The following is a 20,453-nucleotide window of genomic DNA, read 5'->3' as shown; positions in this document are numbered from 1 at the left end:
GTTGCCTAATTGGAATCACTGGCATATTAAAAATATATTTAATAACGATTCTATACAATATTTGTAACCTCGAAAAGTTATCCGATTTATTTGTAAGCGACTATTGAATAAGCGGTATGTATCCTGTAAAACATACTTTAATACTCATTGATAAGATTGTGGATCAATAGAAGTATTTCACACAAAATCGAAAAGTTTCGTGTAAAAAGCTTCAAACCGCTTTCGAAAGCTCATTTACCCAACCTTTATAATGAGTGGCAACTTGGGGGGTTTACTATAACCAGATCGCAAAGTAGTCAGAATAGTCGTTGACTGCGAGACCGCGAACTTAAAATGCCCGACAACGCAGATACAGAACAGTTCAATGCCGATGAGTTGGTGGCTCCGGCATGGCTGAATGCCCAGTTTATTGCTGACGTTCTGAGGACCTACGAAAAGTGTCCGGAACTGGAGGTAACCGATCTTAAAATCACGCCCGCGAGTGCCCAAGGAGATCACTACGCCAGCATAATGTTTCGTACTACCGCTGAGTACACCACTTCGAAGGGAAAGTTCTCCAAGCCCCTCATCATTAAGACGATGCCCGAGGAGGAAGGACACAAGAAGGATTTTCTCACCGACTCACACTTATTCGATACCGAGGTTAGATCCTACACCACAGCTCTGCCCGAGTTTGAGAGAATTCTTCGGGAGGCAGGAGACGATACCAAGCTATTTGTGCCCTGCATCTACCACAGTGTGGCACCGAGGCAGGTGATGATATTCGAGGATTTGGTGCCGCAGGGATACTCCGTCATCCGAAATCGGCCAATCACCCAGACCGAATTAAAAACAGTCTATTCCAAACTGGCCAAGTGGCACGCTGTTAGCATGAAGGTCCTGAATGAACAGCCGGATTTCTTGAAGGACTTCAAGTATGGCATGATGGAAATGCCAACTCTTTTAAAGGATCCAATGGTTACTACTGGAAGGGAGAATTTTTTAAAAATGCTGGACCAGATACCTGAACTTACAAAGTACAAGCCACACTTTGAGAAAATAAAAGGTGACCTCATACAGCGCATGGGTAACGTGTTGCAGGAGCATCGAAAGAACTTTCAATCCGATGGATACTACGTGATGTGTCACGGCGATTTCCATCTGCGGAATATGATGTTCAAGGATGATAAGGAGGTCATGTTCGTTGATTTCCAAGCCAGTAACCTGTGTCCCATTACAATCGACTTAAAATATTCGTTGTACATGCTCATGGAGCCGGAGCAGCGATGGGATCTCGGAAAGGATCTTATTAACTATTACTTCTCGGTTCTGGAGGACACGTTACAAAAAGTGGGCTACAAGGGCGAGATGCCCACCAATGATGGTCTATGGAAGCAAATTCACCGACACAAGTTTTATGGTAAGTGCCTATTGTAATTATGAGCTTGTTTCAATAAGTCCAACTTTTTTAATATTTTTACAGACTTTTTCCTTCTGACCACTTTCCTGCCACTTTTTGCGGCCATTAAGGCGAATGAGTTTAAAATAAGCGATATAATTCAAGATTCGGAAATCAGACAAAAATGCTACCTAAGTGACCCTTATGTTCAAGATGTCAAAAAGCTTTTGTCGAAATACGAAGAAGTTGGATACTTTGACGATCTCTGAATTTTTGAATCTATACAATGTATGGATTATTGATTCACTGTGTTGCAAGTTTAGTTATCGCTAGTATAAGAAATTTATATCCCTTATGCTTTTATAAATACGCGTACCATTCCATTTATGAGGATTTCTTTTGGTTTCAAATCAAATAATTTGTCTTTAATGTGGGTGTAAAAATACTCATGGAATATTTGTCTGGAAAGCTTACTCTATGTGGAAGCCCGAATACTTTTGATCGAATGTAACGAAATCTTCTTTCTCCTTGTGCATATTATTCATCCAAGAATCCTGAGAGCTCGAACTCCTTAATAGTTCGCTGTAGGAAAGCGCGGTACTTGGGGTTTTCCACATTTTCCCGGCGGAAACGATCACCGCTCTCAGTGCGAGAGTTCAGATCCTCGAGGTTCTCGAAACCAGCTCCCTCCCGGAAGATCAGGGGAGTCAGGCAAGTGGCGCCAATGACACCTAAAAAACCAACTCATTAAAGAAACCATAGTATATAAGGGATATAAACGATCATACCCATAAGACTGGTCTGGATCAACTCGATGTGGAGTTCCTTAAGAGTGGGAATGTGTCCCTTGAAGTTCAGCTTCTCCAGGGTCTGCTGCAGCACTCTCTGGTATTTCAGCACTATATACTTAAAGTGGACCTTACGTACATTCTCGTTCAAGGATCCGTAGAGGAAGTAATTGAGATCAATGGTTGGGGATCCCACATAGGCCAACTGAAAGTCCAACTGGTGCACAAAGAGATAAATTATAGTGGTTTTTAGATAGATTCAATGATATGAATAACATACGGCGACCACATCGTCTGGCTCCTTGGTCTCGTTGTTGATGTGGAACAAGAGATTGTTGATCCACAGATCGGCGAGGTTGAAGACGCGCAAGTCCTTGCCAGAGCTCTCGAACATGGACAGCGCTCTCTGCAGGACATTCTCGGCCAGCTTGAACATCTTCTCGGTGATCTCCTCGTAGCCCTTCCAGTGAGCCACTTCCTCGGCCACGCAGCGGATGTTGACGGGGAAGAAGGTGAGGAAGTCACGACGGTCGGGATTCCGGGAGATGGGCGCCTCGTCGAAGAACTCCAGCACCTCGGGGCTCTCCTGGGCGATGAGGGCGCTGCAGGCGTGCAGCTTGGCGACCTTCTCGATGGTGGGCAGTACGTAGTCCAGGTTCAGCAGGCGACCACTCTCGAAGTTCTCGAAGCCGGACAGCTGCATGTCCTCCAGAATCAGGAATGGCTCCGGCGCTTCCGTGGTGTAATAACAGGTGGGTGCAATTTTCGTTTGATCTCCGATGGATTGGAGCAGTGCCTGAACACGTGGTAGCACCTCCTTGTATGCCAGAATCTCGCGTTTGAAGAGCTTGCTCCTCTGGGCCACCGCACCCGTTTGTCCCTTGGGATGATCCTTCACAATCACCGAAAACTTGCTCTTGGGTGCAGTGCCCCTCTGTAGATTGAAGCTGGCCCGATGCATTTCGCTGGCAAATCCCGCCGCCTGGTCGCCCACTTGGGCGCTCTTCACCAGCAGCTCGGTGACCGCCAGCTGCTCCTCCTTGAAGTGCTCCTTCAGCACATCCTGCAGGAATTCGGCGGTGAGCCATTCCGGAGCCTGGTAGTTCTTGCTGCCGGTTCCCATTGTAGTTTCTTCTTTTTTTTCTTTTCAAGTCACCTGACCGCACCGAATAAAAAACAGAGAGCTGAGCAGCAACTTGCGCTGGGGGCTATCGAATCAAGAATGTGGGGCTGAACATGTGACGGCTGGGAGAAAGATAAAGCTTCTGCAAAGCTCTCTCTGTTGTCAGCTTTGCGCTGGCTTATCAGCTGCTTTATGTATACATAATATTAAATATATGTACATATGCATATACATGTGGAATCTATCGCACTGAAACCGGTTTATAGGGAAATGTGGAACTTATGGCTGATAACAACAAAGCGAAAATCATTTTTGTCAATAGTTCTAAGTGGGGAAAAAGAGATATAATTATATTCAACGTTTTTGTTATTGATGTTTTACCAATTTTTCTATGTGGAATAAATAAAACGTGATCTGAATTCAGGCACCTGTTGTGATAAGCATGAGTTGGCTTTATCTAATGTGTTTATTCTATAGGTTTCTTTTCATCAACAGGCTTTCTAGAACGGATCAACTTTTTTAGGTATTTATTTTTAGATTTTTACGTGTTGAAAACATACATGCTTCATTCTCTTAAAATTTTTGATAGTTGAAAACATCTTTAGTTGTAATCTAAAGGGAGTAACAGTCTAAACGAGATTGATTAAGTAATGAAAGTATAAATAAATCTCATCGCTTAATCACTTTTTTTAGTCTTTAATAAAAGTTCATAGACTTAGTTTCGATTTTAATAGTTACTGACTCGAACAGCTTCAAAAGTCTAGGATACCGCGTCTATATAAAAAGGGGAATATGCTGAGCGCAGAGCGGACGTAGAGTGGATTTGTGTAGACCTTGGACCGGAAGCGATCTCCCTCCTCCCCCGGCTGCGTGAGCTTCACCAAGCTGGCTTCCGTATCCGGTGGCAGCAGAATGAACACCAGGTGCGTGAAGGTGGTAAAGTAACCTAAAGCGAGAGTTTTGTATTATTTATGGATATAAATAAGTTTAGGTCTTACCCCAAAATCCGTACTTGATCATGCTCATATGCATCTCCCTCAGCATTGGCATTCGTTCGCCGTATTTCAGGATCTTCAGACATCGCACTAGATGTGTGTGGTATATCCTGATGAAGTAGTCGAAGTTCTGTATTCGTATACTATGCCGTGCCGAACATATGATGAGTTCCCAGAGATCCTGAGCCGGACTACCCCACTTGCACAGTTGAAAGTCCACGAAACGCACCTGGTTGATATCACCGGATTGAGTATAGCTTAGCATTATGTTGCTGGACCAAAAATCACCGTGATTTAGAACTTTAAACTCCTGCGGATTGTTGCTGAAGCAGCGGGCGTAGGATTGCACAAATTGATCGGCCGTGGGCTTTGAATACATCATCAATTCGTTGTTATTGAATGTAAACATGAGCTATGATATTGTTTTACTTACAATGCGACTCACATACTGCTCGTGATCGGCCAGACCCCAACTGGCCATCGCAGTTTTGTAGCTCTGGAGCCTCGCCTGATACGACTTGGATTTCTGGTAGTTGGCAGGTAGGTATATCCTCTGAAAATCATCGGGAAATGGTCCTTTACGCTGACGCCAAACGGCACCAGCTGCATGGAACTCCGCCAGTTTTTCCAGCACACGTTGCATGTGGGCCATGTCGAAGCCCTTGAGGCGATTGATATTGCGATACTTTTTCGTTTGCAGGTCCTCCTGGACCAGGCAGATCCTTCCCTTGATGTCCTCCGCATGGTGGCACTTTGGGGCGAACTTTACACTCAGTCCAGCCTCCTCGTAGAGCTGTTCCAAGTTGGGTATAATCGTCTCGTACATCATCTTCTCCTTGGGAAATATGTTGAGGGTATTCACGAATCCACCATTTCCCTGGGCGTCGTCCAGCATGGTCTTTACCACGTACGACTTTTGCTGTGAGAATCCATCTATGGAGTGATCAAATATGTGTTATATTGCTAGAGGTAGAAACTAATACACAGCCAAACAAGTTGATTTGAATGAAATAGTAATTACTTTCTATATTTACTTATAAGATGGCAGCGTTGGTTTATTACTTTTGTAACAAGTCAACAGTGCGTATGCGTGATATCAACGTATCTTGTAACAGTGCAGTTAAAGTTTTCATATGCAGAACTTTGACTTGTTTAAGTGTTATATTATACGCCCCCTTTGCTAACCTTTCAACTCGATGTCGATGACGATGCGCATCAGCAGCGAGGTGTAGGTTTCCCCGGGCGGCGTGGCCGGGATGATCGATAGGTTGAGGATGCGCCGGAACTCGCGGAATTCCCGCTTCAGTAGCCGCTTGAAGTAGGCCTCATTGATCCAGGCCGGAATGCGGACATCGCTGGAGGCGCTGAACTTATTGCTGTTATCGGGCATGGCGCTGGGATTCCGCCGGAGTGAGCTCACTCTGCGGTGAACGGTTCGAGGCGGATTGGCTGCGAACTGGCGTTGTGCCCGGTACGAAGTGTGCGGCGCAACTGTTTTGCGTCGCCTTTCCTTATCGAGAGTGTATTTCTTATTTCAGAACCGCGATGTTATTTATATTTCACTGCACGCAACAAGCAACAACAAGCGAACGTCGAGGTGGGTGAGTTGAGGTGCGCACTTATCAACGCCCCAAAAGCAATGCCAACTGCCCGTCTAACTGGTTCGTCCACAGTGCGAACACTGAGCATCCGTCCGCCGGTCATGTTGGCCCAAAGTCTCTCTCCCTGGAGGCGGAGGCAGTGGGTGATAATTGCCGGAGCTTTGGCGTTCTCCCAGTGGTGGGGCAGTGGTGCACTGGGCGCCGGCCTTATCAGCGGTAGCAGCGTGGTGATGGGAATACCTGATAACCTGACATGAGTACGTATCTAGTGCTGAATATGTATTTAAATGTGAACCCAAACCAATTTTGGAATCCAGGGAGCAGTGGGAGCACAAAATGTATATTTTGAAAAAATTCTAAGATTTCAAAACAAAGCTGGTGCTTGAACTGGAAGTAAATACTCATTATCATTTTCTGGCGTTACCTTGAGAACTTAGTAAATATCTCCTCAAGACTAGATTAGTTTACTAGACTATCGCCTAATAGCTTTTATCAGCTTTCTGATGTAGATACGGTGAGTACGTGATAAGTAGACAACAATTTTTTGTTATCTCAAGAGTAAAATATGCACATAAACTTACGCATATATATTTAAACAAATAATGCAACGCGTTAATTGCTGGAAGATAACGTATTATTTTTAGGAAATACTTTTCGATTTACAGGCGTACTAGTTGGGATACTATTTCATGGTCCCCGACTCGCAATTGCATTGCAGCCCCGACATTCGCCGTGGAGAACTTGAAAAATCCAGAATCAATATTCGCACACAATTTGCTTAATAGGTTCGAATGAAAGCTTCACTAACAGACACATAAACTTGCGATCACTCGAAGTCTTCGAAGTTGAAGAGTCCGCGGTTGCAGCAAATGGGATACAGCTCCTTGATGACCTCCACAAAGGTGGGATTGGTGTACATCTTGGTGCGGAAACTCCTGCCCACCTCGTCCTCCAAGTTAAAAGTGTGCATGTTGTTCTCCTTGCAAACTGGCAGCAAATGTGCCGGTAGATGATTTATCACAGCAAAGAAAGCTGAGGTGATAGAATGTCAGCAGAAGATAACATAAATATTTATATAAGTTCGTTACCAATGAAAGTGTTGTTTTTCTTGTAGATGTCAGATTGCAGTTGCCTCAGTTGGGGAAGCGGCTTATCGTACTTCAAGACCCTCAAGCAGTCGATGAGGTATTCCCAGTAGATTCTCACACAATAATCGAATTCAATATGGCCCGAATCCTTTTTAGCCGTAAGGATTATCAGCATCAGCAGATCCTGGGCCGGACTTGCCCATTTGCCAATTTGAAAGTCCAGTATAAGTGCCTCACTTGGGGCTCCACATGCGTCGTACTTGAACAGAATGTTGGAAGGAGAGTAGTCCCCATGAGTGAGAACATTAAAGTCCTGGGGATCCACATTGAGGGACTCCAAGCTGAGTTTAGCGTACTGCTCAACAGTGGGCTGAAATTAAGGTTATAACTAAGGTGCTACCCTAAGGTGTTTTCACTGGGAGACTTACGAAATTCTTAAAATAGCACTCATCTATGCCCCAAGTTCGCATGGCTGCCTTGTATTCTGGTGCTTTTACTTCAAATCTTTTCACAGCATGCTGGATTTTGTCCTTCCTGGCGAATCCACTATCAAAGTCAGTGTGATACGGCCCATTCCTATCCTTGTATATCACACTGGCCGCGTGCAACTCGGCCAACTTGCGAAGAGAGAGCCGCATGTGCTCCATACTCAATCCTTCCGTTCTATCTACAGCCACGTAATTTTGAGGCGAAAGATCCTCAAAAATGAAATATATATTTCCATCTATCTGGCCGATTTCCAGGCATTTCGGCATCAGCTGCACGGGATGTCCAGCCTCGCGATAGATTTTCTCAAACTGCGGCAAATAGGTGGAGTACATCAGCTGCTCCTTTTGGAAGTACCTCATTTCATTCACCGCCTTGCCACCTTTATCCGAGTCCAGCATAGCCTTGACCACATATGACTTTCTTTTCTGCGTTCCATCTGGGAGGAATTGGATTTACCACCTGGTTTTTATAAACAGGCTCTCCTTAACCTTACCTTTCATTTCTATATCCACGTAAACTCGCAACATGACGGACGTAAAATTACCTCCTGGTGGCACAGCGGCCACAGTGGTAAAATGGTGTATCTTAGTGCAATCAGGTTCATCCTTCGCGATCAAGGACTCTAGCTTTGACTTATTCAACCATTTGGGAACAACGAGACTCTCGTTGGGATTCTCGATCTTCATGGAACGCGACATGTTGGCAACTGATTCAAATCCCAACCGACATTATGCTGAGCTTATCAAAAGATCTTATCGTCTTTATTATCATAGGTAACCAACGATTAACTTAATGACTGCCAATTTATACTGATAAGCTTATCAGCACACTTCTGAGATACTCCTAGATAAACAAGATTTCGTAATACTTCCTACTATTTTATTGCCGCACAACAAATCAGACATCGTAGTCCTCAAAGTTCAGAATTCCACGGTTATACAAAAAGGGGTACAGATCCTTCATAACGTTTCCAAAGGCGGGATTTGAGAGCAAACGTAACCTAAAGTTTTCGCCTTCCTCCGTTTGGGCGGACATGTTGTGTATGTTGCTGTCCTTGTCGGTGGGGAAAACGATAATGGGCAAGTGGTTTGTGATGCTGAAGAAAGCTGCGGAAGAATTACAATTACATGTTTTAGGTATCCATAGCAATAATCATTGCATTTGAAACCTACCATAGAACGAGTGGTTCTTGTTGTTCATGGAGTTTTGAAGATCGCGAAGTTTTGGCAAGGGCTTCTTCAGCTTCAAGACCTTTAAGCACTCGATGAGACGTTCCCAGTATATCCTTACGAAGTGATCGAACTCCTTGATGCGCAACTCGTTGCTGGGGGAGAGGGTGAGGAAGAAAAGCAGATCCACTGCCGGACTGGCCCACATGACAATCTGGAAGTCGATTAGTAGCAGCTTCTCGAGAGTTCCGTCCGGCAGATATTTGCTCATTAGATTGCTCGACCAAAAGTCGCCGTGGTTAAGTACATGGAACTCATCGGGATTCAAGTCCAAAGTACTTAGGCATTGCGCCCAATACTGGTCAACAGTGGGCTAAAAGAAATACATTGTTGTTAGTCCAGCACTTGGAATTTGAATAATTTGAAACCTACAAATGCCTTAATATATTTGTCGGCGTCTTTCAAGCCCCACGAGAGCATTGCCTTCTTGTAGGCCTTCTCCTTCAGCTGGAACCCATCAACGTGGAATTTCTTCACCTCCTTCTTAACGAATCCCTCACTGAATTCACTGGGATAGGCACCATGGCGCTCCTCGTAAACCGCACTGGCCGCATGGTACTCGGCCAGTTTGTGCAGGCACTTGGTCATGTGCTCCATGTCCAGGCCTTTCGTGCGATCCATGTTCTTGTACCCCTGCACGCACAGGTCCTCGAAGATGAAGTGGATGTCTCCTTCGCGCTCCTCGGTGTGCAGGCACTTGGGCGTCAGCTGAATGTCCCAGCCCACATCCTTGTAGAGGGCCTCGAAGGCAGGAAGGTACGTCCTGTACATCATGGCCTCCTTGGGAAAGAGGCCGAACTCCGTGATGTCGCTGCCTCCTCGCTCCTCGGGCAGCATCGTCTTGAAAATGTATGTTTTGGTCTTGACGCTACCATCTGCAAAAGTGATGTTGCCAGTTTATTTTATCCGTATTCGTGTAAATTTCATCAGCCAACATGCTGATTGGCACACGCTTATCGCCAACTCACCTTTCATTTCCAGTTTGATATAAACCCTCAGCATAGTCGAAGTGAAATTCTCGCCGGGCGGAATCGCCGCCACTACGGTGAACTTCAAGACTTTGACATGGTCGGGTTCGTCTTTGGCCAGTACACCTTCGAAATACTTTTCATTGATCCAATCGGGAATGATCAGATGCTCATTGGGGTTGACGATCTCATCGCTGTCGGACATATTGATGTTAATTTTTGTATTTGGCCAGCACAACCTCCTCCGGCAACTGCTAGTTTGGAACTGAGATTTTAGTCTCTTTCGGTAGACCTTTAAATCGGGTCTCTCTAGCGGCCCTTATCATTAAACCCATTTCGTGTTGTGGGGTAATACGAAATCGCTATTATATTTGGAACCTATATGAGACCATTATCTCAGTCGTATCAATTGCGTATCAATTGATAAATGCTCCAAACATTTTTTTGCATATACAAATTTTGTTTTGTAATTTGCAGTTACATGTTTTAAATGAGTTGTTCTTTCCTCTCTTTTTTTGACGCCTTTTTAAAGAGTATTTGAAAATTTGGCATGGCTAACAAAACTTATCAGGCCTTGACAATCAATTGATAGATGGTTTTTTGATAGCCCACCGATTATTGGGTTTTACCGATACAAAGAAAGTTTTTGTTGTTTTAATTATTTAACAGCAATCGTATATAGATAGCTTGTTTGTTTTTGCTGCACTGATAGTAGTAAAATAATTCGTAACACGCGTGCTTGTATAATTATTAATTAGGCATTTTTTTGCTAACTCATTATCATAGACACACAAAAATAGCATTTATTTTTGTTTGCCATTTTGTCTTATACCCAGCTAGTCATCATGAAGTTTTTATATTGTTGGAGACGTCACCTGTGAGTTGCGAGATTAGTTTTGATGATCACTGTAAACTGGTAGTAAACAAATCATAACTACAGAGTCTAGTCAAGTAATATTCAAATATTTATCCGAATTTATGCCAGTGGATCACTAAAAGTTTAGTTTAATTTAGAGGTGATTGCTGTTTATGCACACATTTTTCCTTTTCGTAGTCGATAGAATGGATGTCCCTCATAAGTCGGCTGAAACTTGGATGTGTAAAGATAAACATTCGAAATTGGGTTAAGTCGGTAAGTTGGAAATATTTAGAGCTAACTTACAAAGCTGTTAGTATATATTCTTTCCGGAACCAATTAGCCATGGCTTTGTGATATGCTCATCTATCTCTTCACTATAACTCCTACATCGTGAAGCTCTTATTACGAAATCCTACTTCCTACTGACGATATGCCAGCACTTAGTTTCGCACTATGCTTCAATATTTAAACAAATTTTGAAATTGATCGAAAAGCTTATTCTTTAAGAGAGTGCCAGATATGTTTACGTTTGTGATTATTTTCAAAAGCTCAAAAGCCCCAAACAAACTGGAAACTTAACAGAGAGACTTTAGTTAGCTCTCAGGTAACTTGCGAGCCAAAACCAACTGATAACAATTTCACAACTTCGTTCTTTACATTGACACACACTTACACCAAAAGCTCTAACAATTCGAATACACATATATAGGGCTCTCTCGTTACCAATTTGAAAGCAGTATAAGAAATATAACCAAAGGTGCGACAACATGGCCGAGGAAAGTTTCAATGCCGACGAGATGACTCCTCCGGAGTGGCTGAATGTTCAGTTCATAAGTCAGGTGTTGAGTGACCACGAAAAGGATTCGAATCTGAAGGTTACCAACTTGAGTTTCACACCGGCCAGTGCCAAAGGCGATCACTATGCCAGTATTATGTTTCGAGCTACGGTGGATTATACAACGCAGAATGGAAACCTCACCAAGTCGCTTATCATAAAAACGATGCCCGTGGAGGAGGGTGTGAAAAAGGATATGTTTAAAGACTCTCCACTATTCTCAACTGAGATTGCAATGTACAGCAAGGTCCTGCCCGAGTGGGAGAGGATTCTGCGAACAGTGAAGGATCCAAGCAAGCTATATGTGAACTGCATCTACCACAGTCTGCAGCCACATCAGATTATCATCTTTGACGATCTGGTCGAGATGGGATATGCAGTTGTGCGCGATCGTTTCCTTACGCAGGAGGAAATCTGCAGTGCCTACGCCAAGTTGGCCAAGATCCACGCCATCAGTATGAAGTTCATTCACGAGGTTAGTAGCAATCGATTGAAAAGTGCATTTCAAATACGGTATAATACCCTATTTTTCAGCAACCTGAGTATCTGAGGGAGTTCAAGTACGGATTATGTGACATGCCCGGACTGATAGACAGTCCCATTATAAACGGAGGCATGGCTCCCTTTACGGAACTGTTGGGCCGCATTCCTGAACTGAACAAATACCAGCCGCATTTCGAGAAGATTAGTCTGCACTTTAAGGACCGATTGCGGGCGACCATGCAGGAGTATCGAAACCATCCACAGCCAGGATACAACGTACTCTGCCACGCAGATTTCCATTCCCGCAACATGATGTTTAAGCACAATAGGGAAACTGGATGTTTGGAGGACTGCATGCTGCTGGATTATCAGGGCTGCAATGTGGCTCCAATGGCCGTCGATCTCATGTACTCCATTTACATGCTGATGGGGCCGGCACAGCGAAGAGAGGAGGTAGAGACTTTGCTGAACTACTACCTATCCGTCCTCCAAGAGACTCTCAAGACGATTGGCTACCAAGGGTCAATGCCCACGCCTCAGGGATTTTGGGCGGAAATGAAACGCCATAGATATTACGGTAATTTCAAGTCGTCCTCTGGCTAAAGGAATTAATAATGACATTGTATTTGTTTTAGAGTTTCTACTGCTGAGCACCTTCTTGCCAGTTTCCACTGGGTTGCGAACCCACAAGTTGGATTTAGCGGATATGCTGCACAACGAAGAAGCGCGTTTGAAACTATATCAACTGGAAGATTTTGTAGAAGATACCAAATCTGTATTGGCCAGATTCGAGAAATCGGGATATTTTGAGGAATTGTAAAAGGCGTAAATGCGTTTGTAAAAGAAATAAATCAAGTTTGAATAGGAAACATATGTACAATTTAAATATATTAATAATATGTAAGCTTTTTGTCGTCGAAACAATAGAAAACAAGACCCATTTTAGTGAGTTTCAAAGAGCTTGAAAGCTCGATGAAAAAAGCAAATAATCCGGCGAACGTGAATGTTTTTAGTTTCCCTCGGGCGTTTAGTCATCACGCTTCTCTACAGCCCTACGACTTTTTATATCAAATTTATACGGTATTACTTGAAAAAGTAACTATCAGTATTAGTTATATTGATTTACGGACTAGAACATGGCTGAAGATAGCTTAGCTGATCAGTGGAGTGCCCCGGAATGGTTGAATGTGCAGTTTGTGACAGAAGTTCTGAGTAGCTGCGAAAAAGAAGCGGACCTCAAGGTTACCAAACTGGATTGCAACCCAGGAAGTGCCAAAGGAGATAACTATGCCAGTGCAATAATTCGTGCGCGAGTGGAGTACACAACCCAGAAGGGATCCTTTTCCAAGTCGCTAATTATTAAAAATGCCTTGGAAATGTTTGCCAAATCGGCTATATTTAAAACTGAAATAGGCATGTATACGAAGGTCCTGCCAGCGTACGCGAGAATATTGCGAGAAAGCAATGACACATCCAGGCTGTACGCAGACTGTATATATTATAGTCTGGAGCCACGTCAAGTTATGATCTTCGAGGATCTGGCCGAGATGGGTTATGCCATGGTGCGAAATCGCTCGCTCACGCATGAGGAGATCTGTGGTGCCTATTCAAAGCTGGCCAAATTTCATGCACTTAGCATGAAGATTATTAACGAGGTACGTCAAAAATCTATGAATAATATCACATTTTACAACTGCCAAATAAATTATTTCCCAATTAGCGACCAGAGTTCGTTAAGGAATTCAAGGATGGCTTCTGTCTAGTTGATCTTCCCTTTATGACCTCGGGCATGGGTTCGTTTAAGGACTTTTTGGGCCGCAATCCTGAGTTGGAAAGATACAAGCCGCACTTCGAGAAGATCGAAGTCGATTATAAGGACCGAATTCGTGATATCATGAAGGAGTACCAAACCAATCCCCAGCCTGGATACTACGTTCTCTGCCATGGGGACTACCACATACGGAACATATTGTTCAAGCATAATGAGGAAACCGGAAGCTTCGAGGATTGCATGCAGCTCGACTACCAAGGATGCTATGTTACTCCTCTTGCCGTGGACCTGATGTATTCCATTTACATGATAATGGGCCGGGAACAGCGCATTGGTCAATTCGAGACCTTACTGAACTACTACTTCTCAGTGCTGCGCGAAACCCTCAAAAAGATTGGCTATTACGGAGTACTGCCCGATCCCATTGCCTTCTGGAAGGAAATGAGCCGCGTAAAATATTACGGTATGGTTGTATCTGCTTATAGGTTGCGGTCTTAATTATATAGTTCCTATTTCAGAGTTCCTATTTATCACCACCTACTTGCCCACGTCGGTAGGTCTTAGCCTTGAAACCGCATCTAATGATGAAAGTGATGAAAAGTTACGGGATTTTATTGAAGAATGTAAAGTAATGCTGGCCCGGTTTGAAAGATCTGGATATTTTGAAGAATCATAAGATTATACACCGAAGACAAATGTTTTTAAGAGCAGTATTAGTCAGATAACCGACAATAAAAGTTTTATGGATATACACCAAAGAGAAGAGATGATACTTCTATTAAATGATAAGGCTGGTGTTTTGGTAACGTTCGAATGAGTTTTTCTCGTATTTCTCTTTCGGTGCTCCAAGTGAGAGAAGCAACACAAATTTATTTCAAAACAAAACGAAAAGCTCTTCTTTATCTTGATGCTTTTTGAAGCTTTTTGAATCCCACACATATCCATTAAAAACGGAATTCATTCCAAAATTCAATTTAGGTTCCATTGACATTGAACTATTGTTCAGATAGCACTTAGTTGTAAATCGCTATAGAAGTTAGGAATCAGAATGTCCGGGAAACCCAAAAACAATCAGTATAATGATGACGAATTGGTGCCACCTGAGTGGTTCAACTCCGAGTTCATAGCCCGTGTTCTGGAAGCCCATGAATTGTTTTCAGCAACCAGAGTTCCTAGAGCCGTACACTCACGGATTGTTTAAGATGCCACACGTCCTGACCGTGCCCTTTATGAAAACTGGAATGGAATTCTTTGTGGAACTTTTGGGTAAGAAGCCGGAGCTGCATAAGTACAAGCCGTACTTCGAAATCATCAAGGACGATTTCCTGGAGCGATGAGTTGAGGAGTGGAAGGATATTCGAAGAAACCAGAAAAAGGACGAGTACTGGGTGCTTTGCCACGGAGACCTGCACCTGCGCAACATTATGTTCAAGTATAAGGATTCTGGATCCTTCGACGACTGCATGCTGCTGAGCTTTCAAATCAGCAAGCTGTTTCCTCTGGCATTCGATCTGGTTTCGATCTGATGCTTCTGGAGCCGGAACATCGATGCCAAACTGGGATGAACTCATCATATATACAAAGGTATGATAAAAAGGTAGTTAAAATGTCCAGAAAGGTGTATAAATAAATCAATTATAATTCAGCCCAGCACTTTTGCCACCTTGAACTTTCTTATTTGACAGATGCATATAAGCTATCTACATTTTTGCGGTATGATAAGCACGGTTTTGCCACAACACATGTCAACCCAAGCTATAAGTTGAAAAACAAACAATTTAAATGTTTGCCTCATCTGAATCGCTAATTTACATCATTCTATGGCTGCTCATCCGAGAGCCGAATGAATGAGAATTATTTGCGTGTTCCTAATTGCATATATAGAATGGCTCGGGCAATTAAAACCTCATTGTGACGCAGTTTTTGCCATCAATGTCAACTGCTGGGTGTGCAATTATTGTATAGAATGTTTCCGGCTGATTACATGGATTTACGGAGTGTGGCAAACAAGTGCGGTTTTTGGTTCGTAGAAGTCAATAGATGTCAACACGATTACAGAAAAGTCTGAGGTCTATTCCAAACCCTTTGTTTTTCTGTTTATCAAGAAAAAAATAGTTATCACCAATGCCTATTTTCGTTAATTGATTGATAAGCATTAAACGCGAAAAGTTAATTAACACCTGTTTATTGCTGTTTATTGCTGTACGTCACTAGTTGATGAATCTAAAGCTCACAAACTCGCAGAAAGTTCAAAGTTTTGTCATACGGAACCAAAGTTTGAAGACGTCGTCATTTGGACCCATTTCAAGCTCAACACTCATGAAACCATTTTTAGCCAGTCATGATGATTGTTTTCTGCGCTTCGTTGGGGGTTTTGTTAGTAGGCTAAGTTCGCGAAAGCAATTTAATAATGCAACCCAACGAAGTATGTGTAAGTTAAATGAAATTCTTATTTATTGCATGTGCTTATGATATATGATATCACAGCAAATTGGCTAAACCACCATTGAAATCCGTCATTAAAGCTAGTTCGACTTCAAGAGTCCCTTGTTATCGAAGAAAGGTAGAAGCTGCTTCATGGCTTTGACGTAGTAGGGGTTGCTAAAGGTCCTGTATCGCAGAGCATCGCCCTCGGGTCCTGGGGACATCATCATTTTTATGTTGGAGTCCTTGTCCGTGGGCATAAGTGTGGCCACCATCACACCCAGGGCAGTGAGAGGTCCTATTAATTGAAATATTCATTGCAGCTCATTAAATATATAACCGACAGTATACTAACCCCAGTAGCCATACTTCAGCATCATGACGTGCAGATCCCTGAGCGTGGGAATGGGTTTCGAGTAGTTCAGCAGCTTTAGGCATTCCGCCAGGCGCTGGTGATAGATGTAAATAAAGTGATCGAATTCCTTGACTTTGATATCCAGCGAGGCGGATGTTGTGATCAGGTACCAAAGATCTTGGGCCGGGCTGCCCCACTTGCCAATCTGCAGATCGACGAACAAGGTCCTATCGATCTCGCCATTGTCCTTGTAATTGAACATTATGTTGTTGGACCAACAGTCGCCGTGGTTCAGCACATTGAACTCGTTCTCGTCCACCTGGTTGATGTGCAAACCCACCTCGAACACCTCCATGGGGCTCCACAACCGGGCGACATAACTTTCGACATTCTCGAGCTCCCAGTTGTGCATTGCCTTGATGAACTGTTCCTGCCGCAGCTTACCCACAGCTTCAATCATATATCGACTCTGCTCGTTGTACATGGACATGAAGTACATGGGATCGTAGGGGCCATTGATTTCCTTGGCCACCGCGGATGCAGCATGCAGTTCGGCCAGTTTGCGGAGCACTTGGCGCATGTGCGGCAGATCAAATCCCTTTAGCCGATCGAAATTCTGGAATTTCTGCCGACTCAGATCCTCGAAAACCAGGGTAATCAACTCGGCGGTGGCCTCGACATGGAGACACTTGGGCGCCAACTCGATTTCCAGGCCCGCCCCCTTGTAGAGCTTTACGAACTGCGGGATGTGCACCTCGTACATCTTCCTCTCCTTGGGAAACAGTCCCATGTTATTGACCACATCCGCTCCACTGTCCGCCTCCAGCATGGTTTTCAAAATGTACGACACCTTCTGCTCGCTGCCATCTGAAAATGGGAGTTGGCTTGCATAAGTCTTGAACTATCTTACTTGTTGAGTGACTGACCTTTCAGCAGTATATCTACAATGACTCGGATCATAATGGAGGTGTAGTTTTCGCCGGGCGCAGTGGCCGCAATGGGCACAAAGTTCACGATCTTGTCAAAGTTGTCCACATCCTCTTGGATGATCGGCAGGAAGTAGTCCTCATTCACCCACTTCGGTATGTGCAGGTGCTCGTTGGGATTGACGGGCTTTTCCGAGCTGTTTGGCGACATTTCGAGGCTGATGCTGAAAACGGTAGATCAATTAATTGACTTTCGCGGCGGAAACGATCAGCGGTTCAAGTTCGAAGCAATCAAAATAGTTACGTTGCATTTCACATTAGTTTTAATTGCAGTTAACGAAAGCGAAAGCATCAGGTGTAAGCCTGATCAAAGTCTAAAATATTTGCACTTTTGGTTGCACAGCATAAATATCACAGCTTAAATATTTAGTATTTGATTATTTGATTGCCTGCGAACGGCCCATCCTATTTGATACAATTGTTATTTATTACTGACCGACTTTGCGGATTTCTAATTCCAATTTAAATTCCCGCTCGGAGAAAACACTGCTGCTGTGACCGACGATTTCCAACGACAAGCAAATACTGAACTCTCCGTCCGGCTCGCATACTTTTATACTAATAGTACCCCGCAGGCAAGTGCGCTCGTGTGTGTGTGTGTGTGCATGCGTATCTGTGTTTGGGCCGAACTGATAGCGTAAACGGGTTTTGGTTTAGGCGTACCCATACCCATACCCATACCCATACCACCGAGACTAGATATGATGCAGAGCAAAGGTTAAGACTAGACCATGTAATGGGTTCCCATATCTTAATTGACCTGCAATAACCCATTTTCAATGGTATTCCTGAGATTTGACATTGTTTAGGGGTTCCAGCGCCCAAATTTCTGAGTTATCTTATCACTACGTATGTAAATTATGGGCATTCACAAAATAATCTATAAGAACTATAAATCATACCAATACAACCAAAGTCCTCATTTTTGGCAACAGATTAGTTCTTACCTACTCACTTCAATACAAGTTCTCACCACACTATATTTTTTAATTTGATGGGCAAGCAATTAGAAGAAACTATTAAAGCTATTAGCAGAATTCATTGGCTGATTTATTGATTTAGATAAGTTTGAATACTGTAAATGATGAAGCAACAACCCCTTGTTGAAATTTCGTAGATACATCTCTATGTGGAAGTAATGTTGACATAGAACTTAATTGTTGTCCCACAAATTCATTTAAATTCCACACAAATAGTTCAGTTCATTGTCGCCACTCATGTTTCAATACGTATCTAAACCCATTGGGGTCTATTAAACAGCTGAAACTTGTTAATTGGAACAGCTTCGTCATCCCAAGTCGGAAAAATGGGGGATTGTCCGAGTAGGGAATATGTGTCATTGGCTCGTGGCCGTTTGATAAGAATTATTATCAATTTTGATTGAAGCTTTATTAAAGTTAGTTTGTGATTATGGGTTTTATTAATAACAGTCGCAAGACCATGCGAAAATGTCGAAATAATGTGTTTAAAAAGGCGTACCAACATGACTGGCACTTCAACACGAAATCAATCCAAACAAAATTGATAAGGCGGCTAATCAAGTTTATTGAGCATTGTACCTGAATCAATTGACGGCCTGTGTATACCTCTTTCATTCAATAAGCTGTCTCCGCTAATTGAGCAGGGAGCGCTCCTCCATCCAGGGCAGGATATCCTTCATCGCCTGGATGTATTTCCGGCTGGTGAACATGGCGCACTTCATTTTGGAGGCATATCGTTCGTTTACCTCGTCTTCAAACTGATTCATCATCGTTATGGGCAGCGCCCGAGTGACCACCACATACGCTGAAACCACTTCACTGATTAGATTCAATGTAGTTAGTATTTCTTACCCACCAGCCAGTCCGTTTTTGTTGAGGGCATCGCGAATATGCTGCAGCTGCGGCAGACTGCCTTGGAATTTTAGGGCTCTGAGGTTTTCCAGCAAGTGGTAGAAGTAGTACTGAACCGTGTTGTCAAACTGGGCTAGTTTTATGTCCTTCTCAGCCGACGACAGGATGGTGTAATACAGATCAAGGACCTGGAAAAGGTAATTAAGTAAGCATGGATTTACTAAGAAACTAAAAAAACAGAAAACCCACAGGAGATCCATATTTGACCAACTGGAAATCGAGCAGGGCGGTGTCCTCCACATGGCCGGTGTCGTCAAACTTGAACATCACGTTGTTCACCCAACAGTCGCAGTGATTCAGGACATTGAATTCCTTGGAGTCGGTGGAATGGAGCTTTAACAGCTCATCGACGAGGTCCTTCTCCTTTTCCACGAATCGTTTGTGGAAATGATCGCCCAAGCGCCAGCGACGCAACTGAGAAAGGAAGGTCTCCGGATCGTTCAGATCCTGCAGGATGGATTGGTTGGCCTTTGTGTAGACTCCGTTGGCCAGTAGTTTGCTGAAAGCACCATGCTTTTCCACACACACGACGGAGGCGGCATGGAACTGCGCCAGTTTCTTGAGCACCTGCTTCAGGCACAATTTCTTGAAGCCATCCTGCCGTTCAACGTTTTTGTAATGTTTGGACTTGAGATCCTCTAGCAGCACGTACGGAACACCGATGTTGTAGTCCAGCTTGAAAGCCCTCGGACCAAAGGACACCTCCTTGCCCACCTCCCTGTAGAGTGCCTCGAACTTGGGCAGGACATTGTGGTAAACCTGTTGCTCCCTTTGGAACATCTTCAGCTGGTTCATCACCATGGCCTGCAGGTCGCTGCCATGTTGTGCCTTCAGTAGAAAGAACAAGTTCTTCACTGTGGAGTCCCGCATCTGGACCTTCACCCGGATGGGCAGAAGCACAGTGCAGTTGCGGAACTGGATGAGGTGAACGCCTGGGATGACGGCCATGATCTGGTCCACATCCTCCAGGACGGAATGGACTGCCTGGTTCAAGGAGAGAGCGGTAACCCAGTCGGGAATTTTCGGTACTTTCATGGCTATTAAAAAACGTATATAATTTTAATCTCTGAATTTTGTTGGGAAGTGTAACTATTGAGTGAAATTTCTAATGCAAAAAGAACCTGAAAGATGACAACATAATTTCAATTCTACCAACGTTGAAAGTGTTTAAAGTTGCAATTGGGAATAA

The 20,453-nt window shown here is 43.7% G+C and overlaps 10 protein-coding genes across 14 annotated transcripts; 4 read left to right on the top strand and 6 right to left on the bottom strand.

The window, feature by feature from the left end:
• Positions 1-291: 291 nt before the first annotated feature.
• On the top strand, positions 292-1,761 carry LOC122619735. The gene is made up of 2 exons (XM_043796840.1): positions 292-1,399; positions 1,463-1,761. The coding sequence occupies exons 1-2, from the start codon at positions 334-336 to the stop codon at positions 1,645-1,647; spliced, it is 1,251 nt and encodes a 416-aa protein (XP_043652775.1). The 5' UTR covers positions 292-333; the 3' UTR covers positions 1,648-1,761.
• Positions 1,762-1,784: 23 nt separating this feature from the next.
• Positions 1,785-3,313, bottom strand: LOC122619736. Its single transcript, XM_043796841.1, has 3 exons — positions 2,447-3,313; positions 2,167-2,383; positions 1,785-2,109 (listed from the first exon to the last, which is right to left on the bottom strand). The coding sequence occupies exons 1-3, from the start codon at positions 3,287-3,289 to the stop codon at positions 1,916-1,918; spliced, it is 1,254 nt and encodes a 417-aa protein (XP_043652776.1). The 5' UTR covers positions 3,290-3,313; the 3' UTR covers positions 1,785-1,915.
• Positions 3,314-3,757: 444 nt separating this feature from the next.
• LOC122620375 lies at positions 3,758-6,122 on the bottom strand. 2 transcript variants are annotated; one of them, XM_043797804.1, is made up of 4 exons: positions 5,470-6,111; positions 4,718-5,217; positions 4,288-4,651; positions 3,758-4,235 (listed from the first exon to the last, which is right to left on the bottom strand). In XM_043797804.1, exons 1-4 carry the CDS (start codon positions 5,672-5,674, stop codon positions 4,042-4,044), a joined length of 1,263 nt encoding a protein of 420 aa, XP_043653739.1. In that variant the 5' UTR covers positions 5,675-6,111; the 3' UTR covers positions 3,758-4,041. The 2 variants fall into 2 exon arrangements, with proteins under 2 accessions (XP_043653739.1, XP_043653740.1); XM_043797805.1 differs by lacking the exon at positions 3,758-4,235 and having other exon boundaries at positions 4,332-4,513; positions 4,573-4,651; positions 5,470-6,122.
• Positions 6,123-6,502: 380 nt separating this feature from the next.
• Positions 6,503-8,148, bottom strand: LOC122620374. Its single transcript, XM_043797803.1, has 4 exons — positions 7,956-8,148; positions 7,402-7,898; positions 6,974-7,343; positions 6,503-6,917 (listed from the first exon to the last, which is right to left on the bottom strand). Exons 1-4 carry the CDS (start codon positions 8,146-8,148, stop codon positions 6,712-6,714), a joined length of 1,266 nt encoding a protein of 421 aa, XP_043653738.1. The 3' UTR covers positions 6,503-6,711.
• A 118-nt stretch (positions 8,149-8,266) lies between these two features.
• LOC122620373 lies at positions 8,267-9,935 on the bottom strand. Its single transcript, XM_043797802.1, has 4 exons — positions 9,660-9,935; positions 9,064-9,566; positions 8,635-9,004; positions 8,267-8,568 (listed from the first exon to the last, which is right to left on the bottom strand). The coding sequence occupies exons 1-4, from the start codon at positions 9,862-9,864 to the stop codon at positions 8,360-8,362; spliced, it is 1,287 nt and encodes a 428-aa protein (XP_043653737.1). The 5' UTR covers positions 9,865-9,935; the 3' UTR covers positions 8,267-8,359.
• Positions 9,936-11,235: 1,300 nt separating this feature from the next.
• LOC122620377 lies at positions 11,236-12,770 on the top strand. Its single transcript, XM_043797806.1, has 3 exons — positions 11,236-11,828; positions 11,888-12,413; positions 12,472-12,770. Exons 1-3 carry the CDS (start codon positions 11,286-11,288, stop codon positions 12,654-12,656), a joined length of 1,254 nt encoding a protein of 417 aa, XP_043653741.1. The 5' UTR covers positions 11,236-11,285; the 3' UTR covers positions 12,657-12,770.
• Positions 12,771-12,858: 88 nt separating this feature from the next.
• Positions 12,859-14,352, top strand: LOC122620378. The gene is made up of 3 exons (XM_043797807.1): positions 12,859-13,491; positions 13,557-14,070; positions 14,126-14,352. Exons 1-3 carry the CDS (start codon positions 12,973-12,975, stop codon positions 14,281-14,283), a joined length of 1,191 nt encoding a protein of 396 aa, XP_043653742.1. The 5' UTR covers positions 12,859-12,972; the 3' UTR covers positions 14,284-14,352.
• A 195-nt stretch (positions 14,353-14,547) lies between these two features.
• LOC122618924 lies at positions 14,548-15,133 on the top strand. Its single transcript, XM_043795517.1, is given in 1 exon segment — positions 14,548-15,133. A coding segment is annotated over 1 exon segment (381 nt). The 5' UTR covers positions 14,548-14,752.
• A 906-nt stretch (positions 15,134-16,039) lies between these two features.
• Positions 16,040-19,057, bottom strand: LOC122619240. 3 transcript variants are annotated; one of them, XM_043796038.1, is made up of 4 exons: positions 18,959-19,057; positions 17,313-17,536; positions 16,387-17,253; positions 16,040-16,329 (listed from the first exon to the last, which is right to left on the bottom strand). In XM_043796038.1, the coding sequence occupies exons 2-4, from the start codon at positions 17,521-17,523 to the stop codon at positions 16,133-16,135; spliced, it is 1,275 nt and encodes a 424-aa protein (XP_043651973.1). In that variant the 5' UTR covers positions 17,524-17,536; positions 18,959-19,057; the 3' UTR covers positions 16,040-16,132. The 3 variants fall into 3 exon arrangements, with proteins under 3 accessions (XP_043651973.1, XP_043651972.1, XP_043651974.1); XM_043796037.1 differs by lacking the exon at positions 18,959-19,057 and adding an exon at positions 17,809-17,885; XM_043796039.1 differs by lacking the exons at positions 16,040-16,329; positions 18,959-19,057 and adding an exon at positions 17,809-17,885 and having other exon boundaries at positions 16,382-17,253.
• On the bottom strand, positions 17,431-20,424 carry LOC122619243. Of its 2 annotated transcripts, XM_043796043.1 has the most exons (4): positions 19,454-20,424; positions 19,209-19,392; positions 18,959-19,157; positions 17,431-17,536 (listed from the first exon to the last, which is right to left on the bottom strand). In XM_043796043.1, the coding sequence occupies exons 1-3, from the start codon at positions 20,297-20,299 to the stop codon at positions 18,985-18,987; spliced, it is 1,203 nt and encodes a 400-aa protein (XP_043651978.1). In that variant the 5' UTR covers positions 20,300-20,424; the 3' UTR covers positions 17,431-17,536; positions 18,959-18,984. The 2 variants fall into 2 exon arrangements, with proteins under 2 accessions (XP_043651978.1, XP_043651977.1); XM_043796042.1 differs by lacking the exon at positions 17,431-17,536 and having other exon boundaries at positions 18,907-19,157.
• Positions 20,425-20,453: the final 29 nt, after the last annotated feature.

The sequence above is a fragment of the Drosophila teissieri genome, chromosome 3R (genome assembly GCF_016746235.2).
Source record: "Drosophila teissieri strain GT53w chromosome 3R, Prin_Dtei_1.1, whole genome shotgun sequence".
NCBI lineage: Eukaryota > Metazoa > Arthropoda > Insecta > Diptera > Drosophilidae > Drosophila > Drosophila teissieri.
Note: the sequence above shows the minus strand (reverse complement) of the source record. Positions and strands in the feature narration are given on the sequence as shown.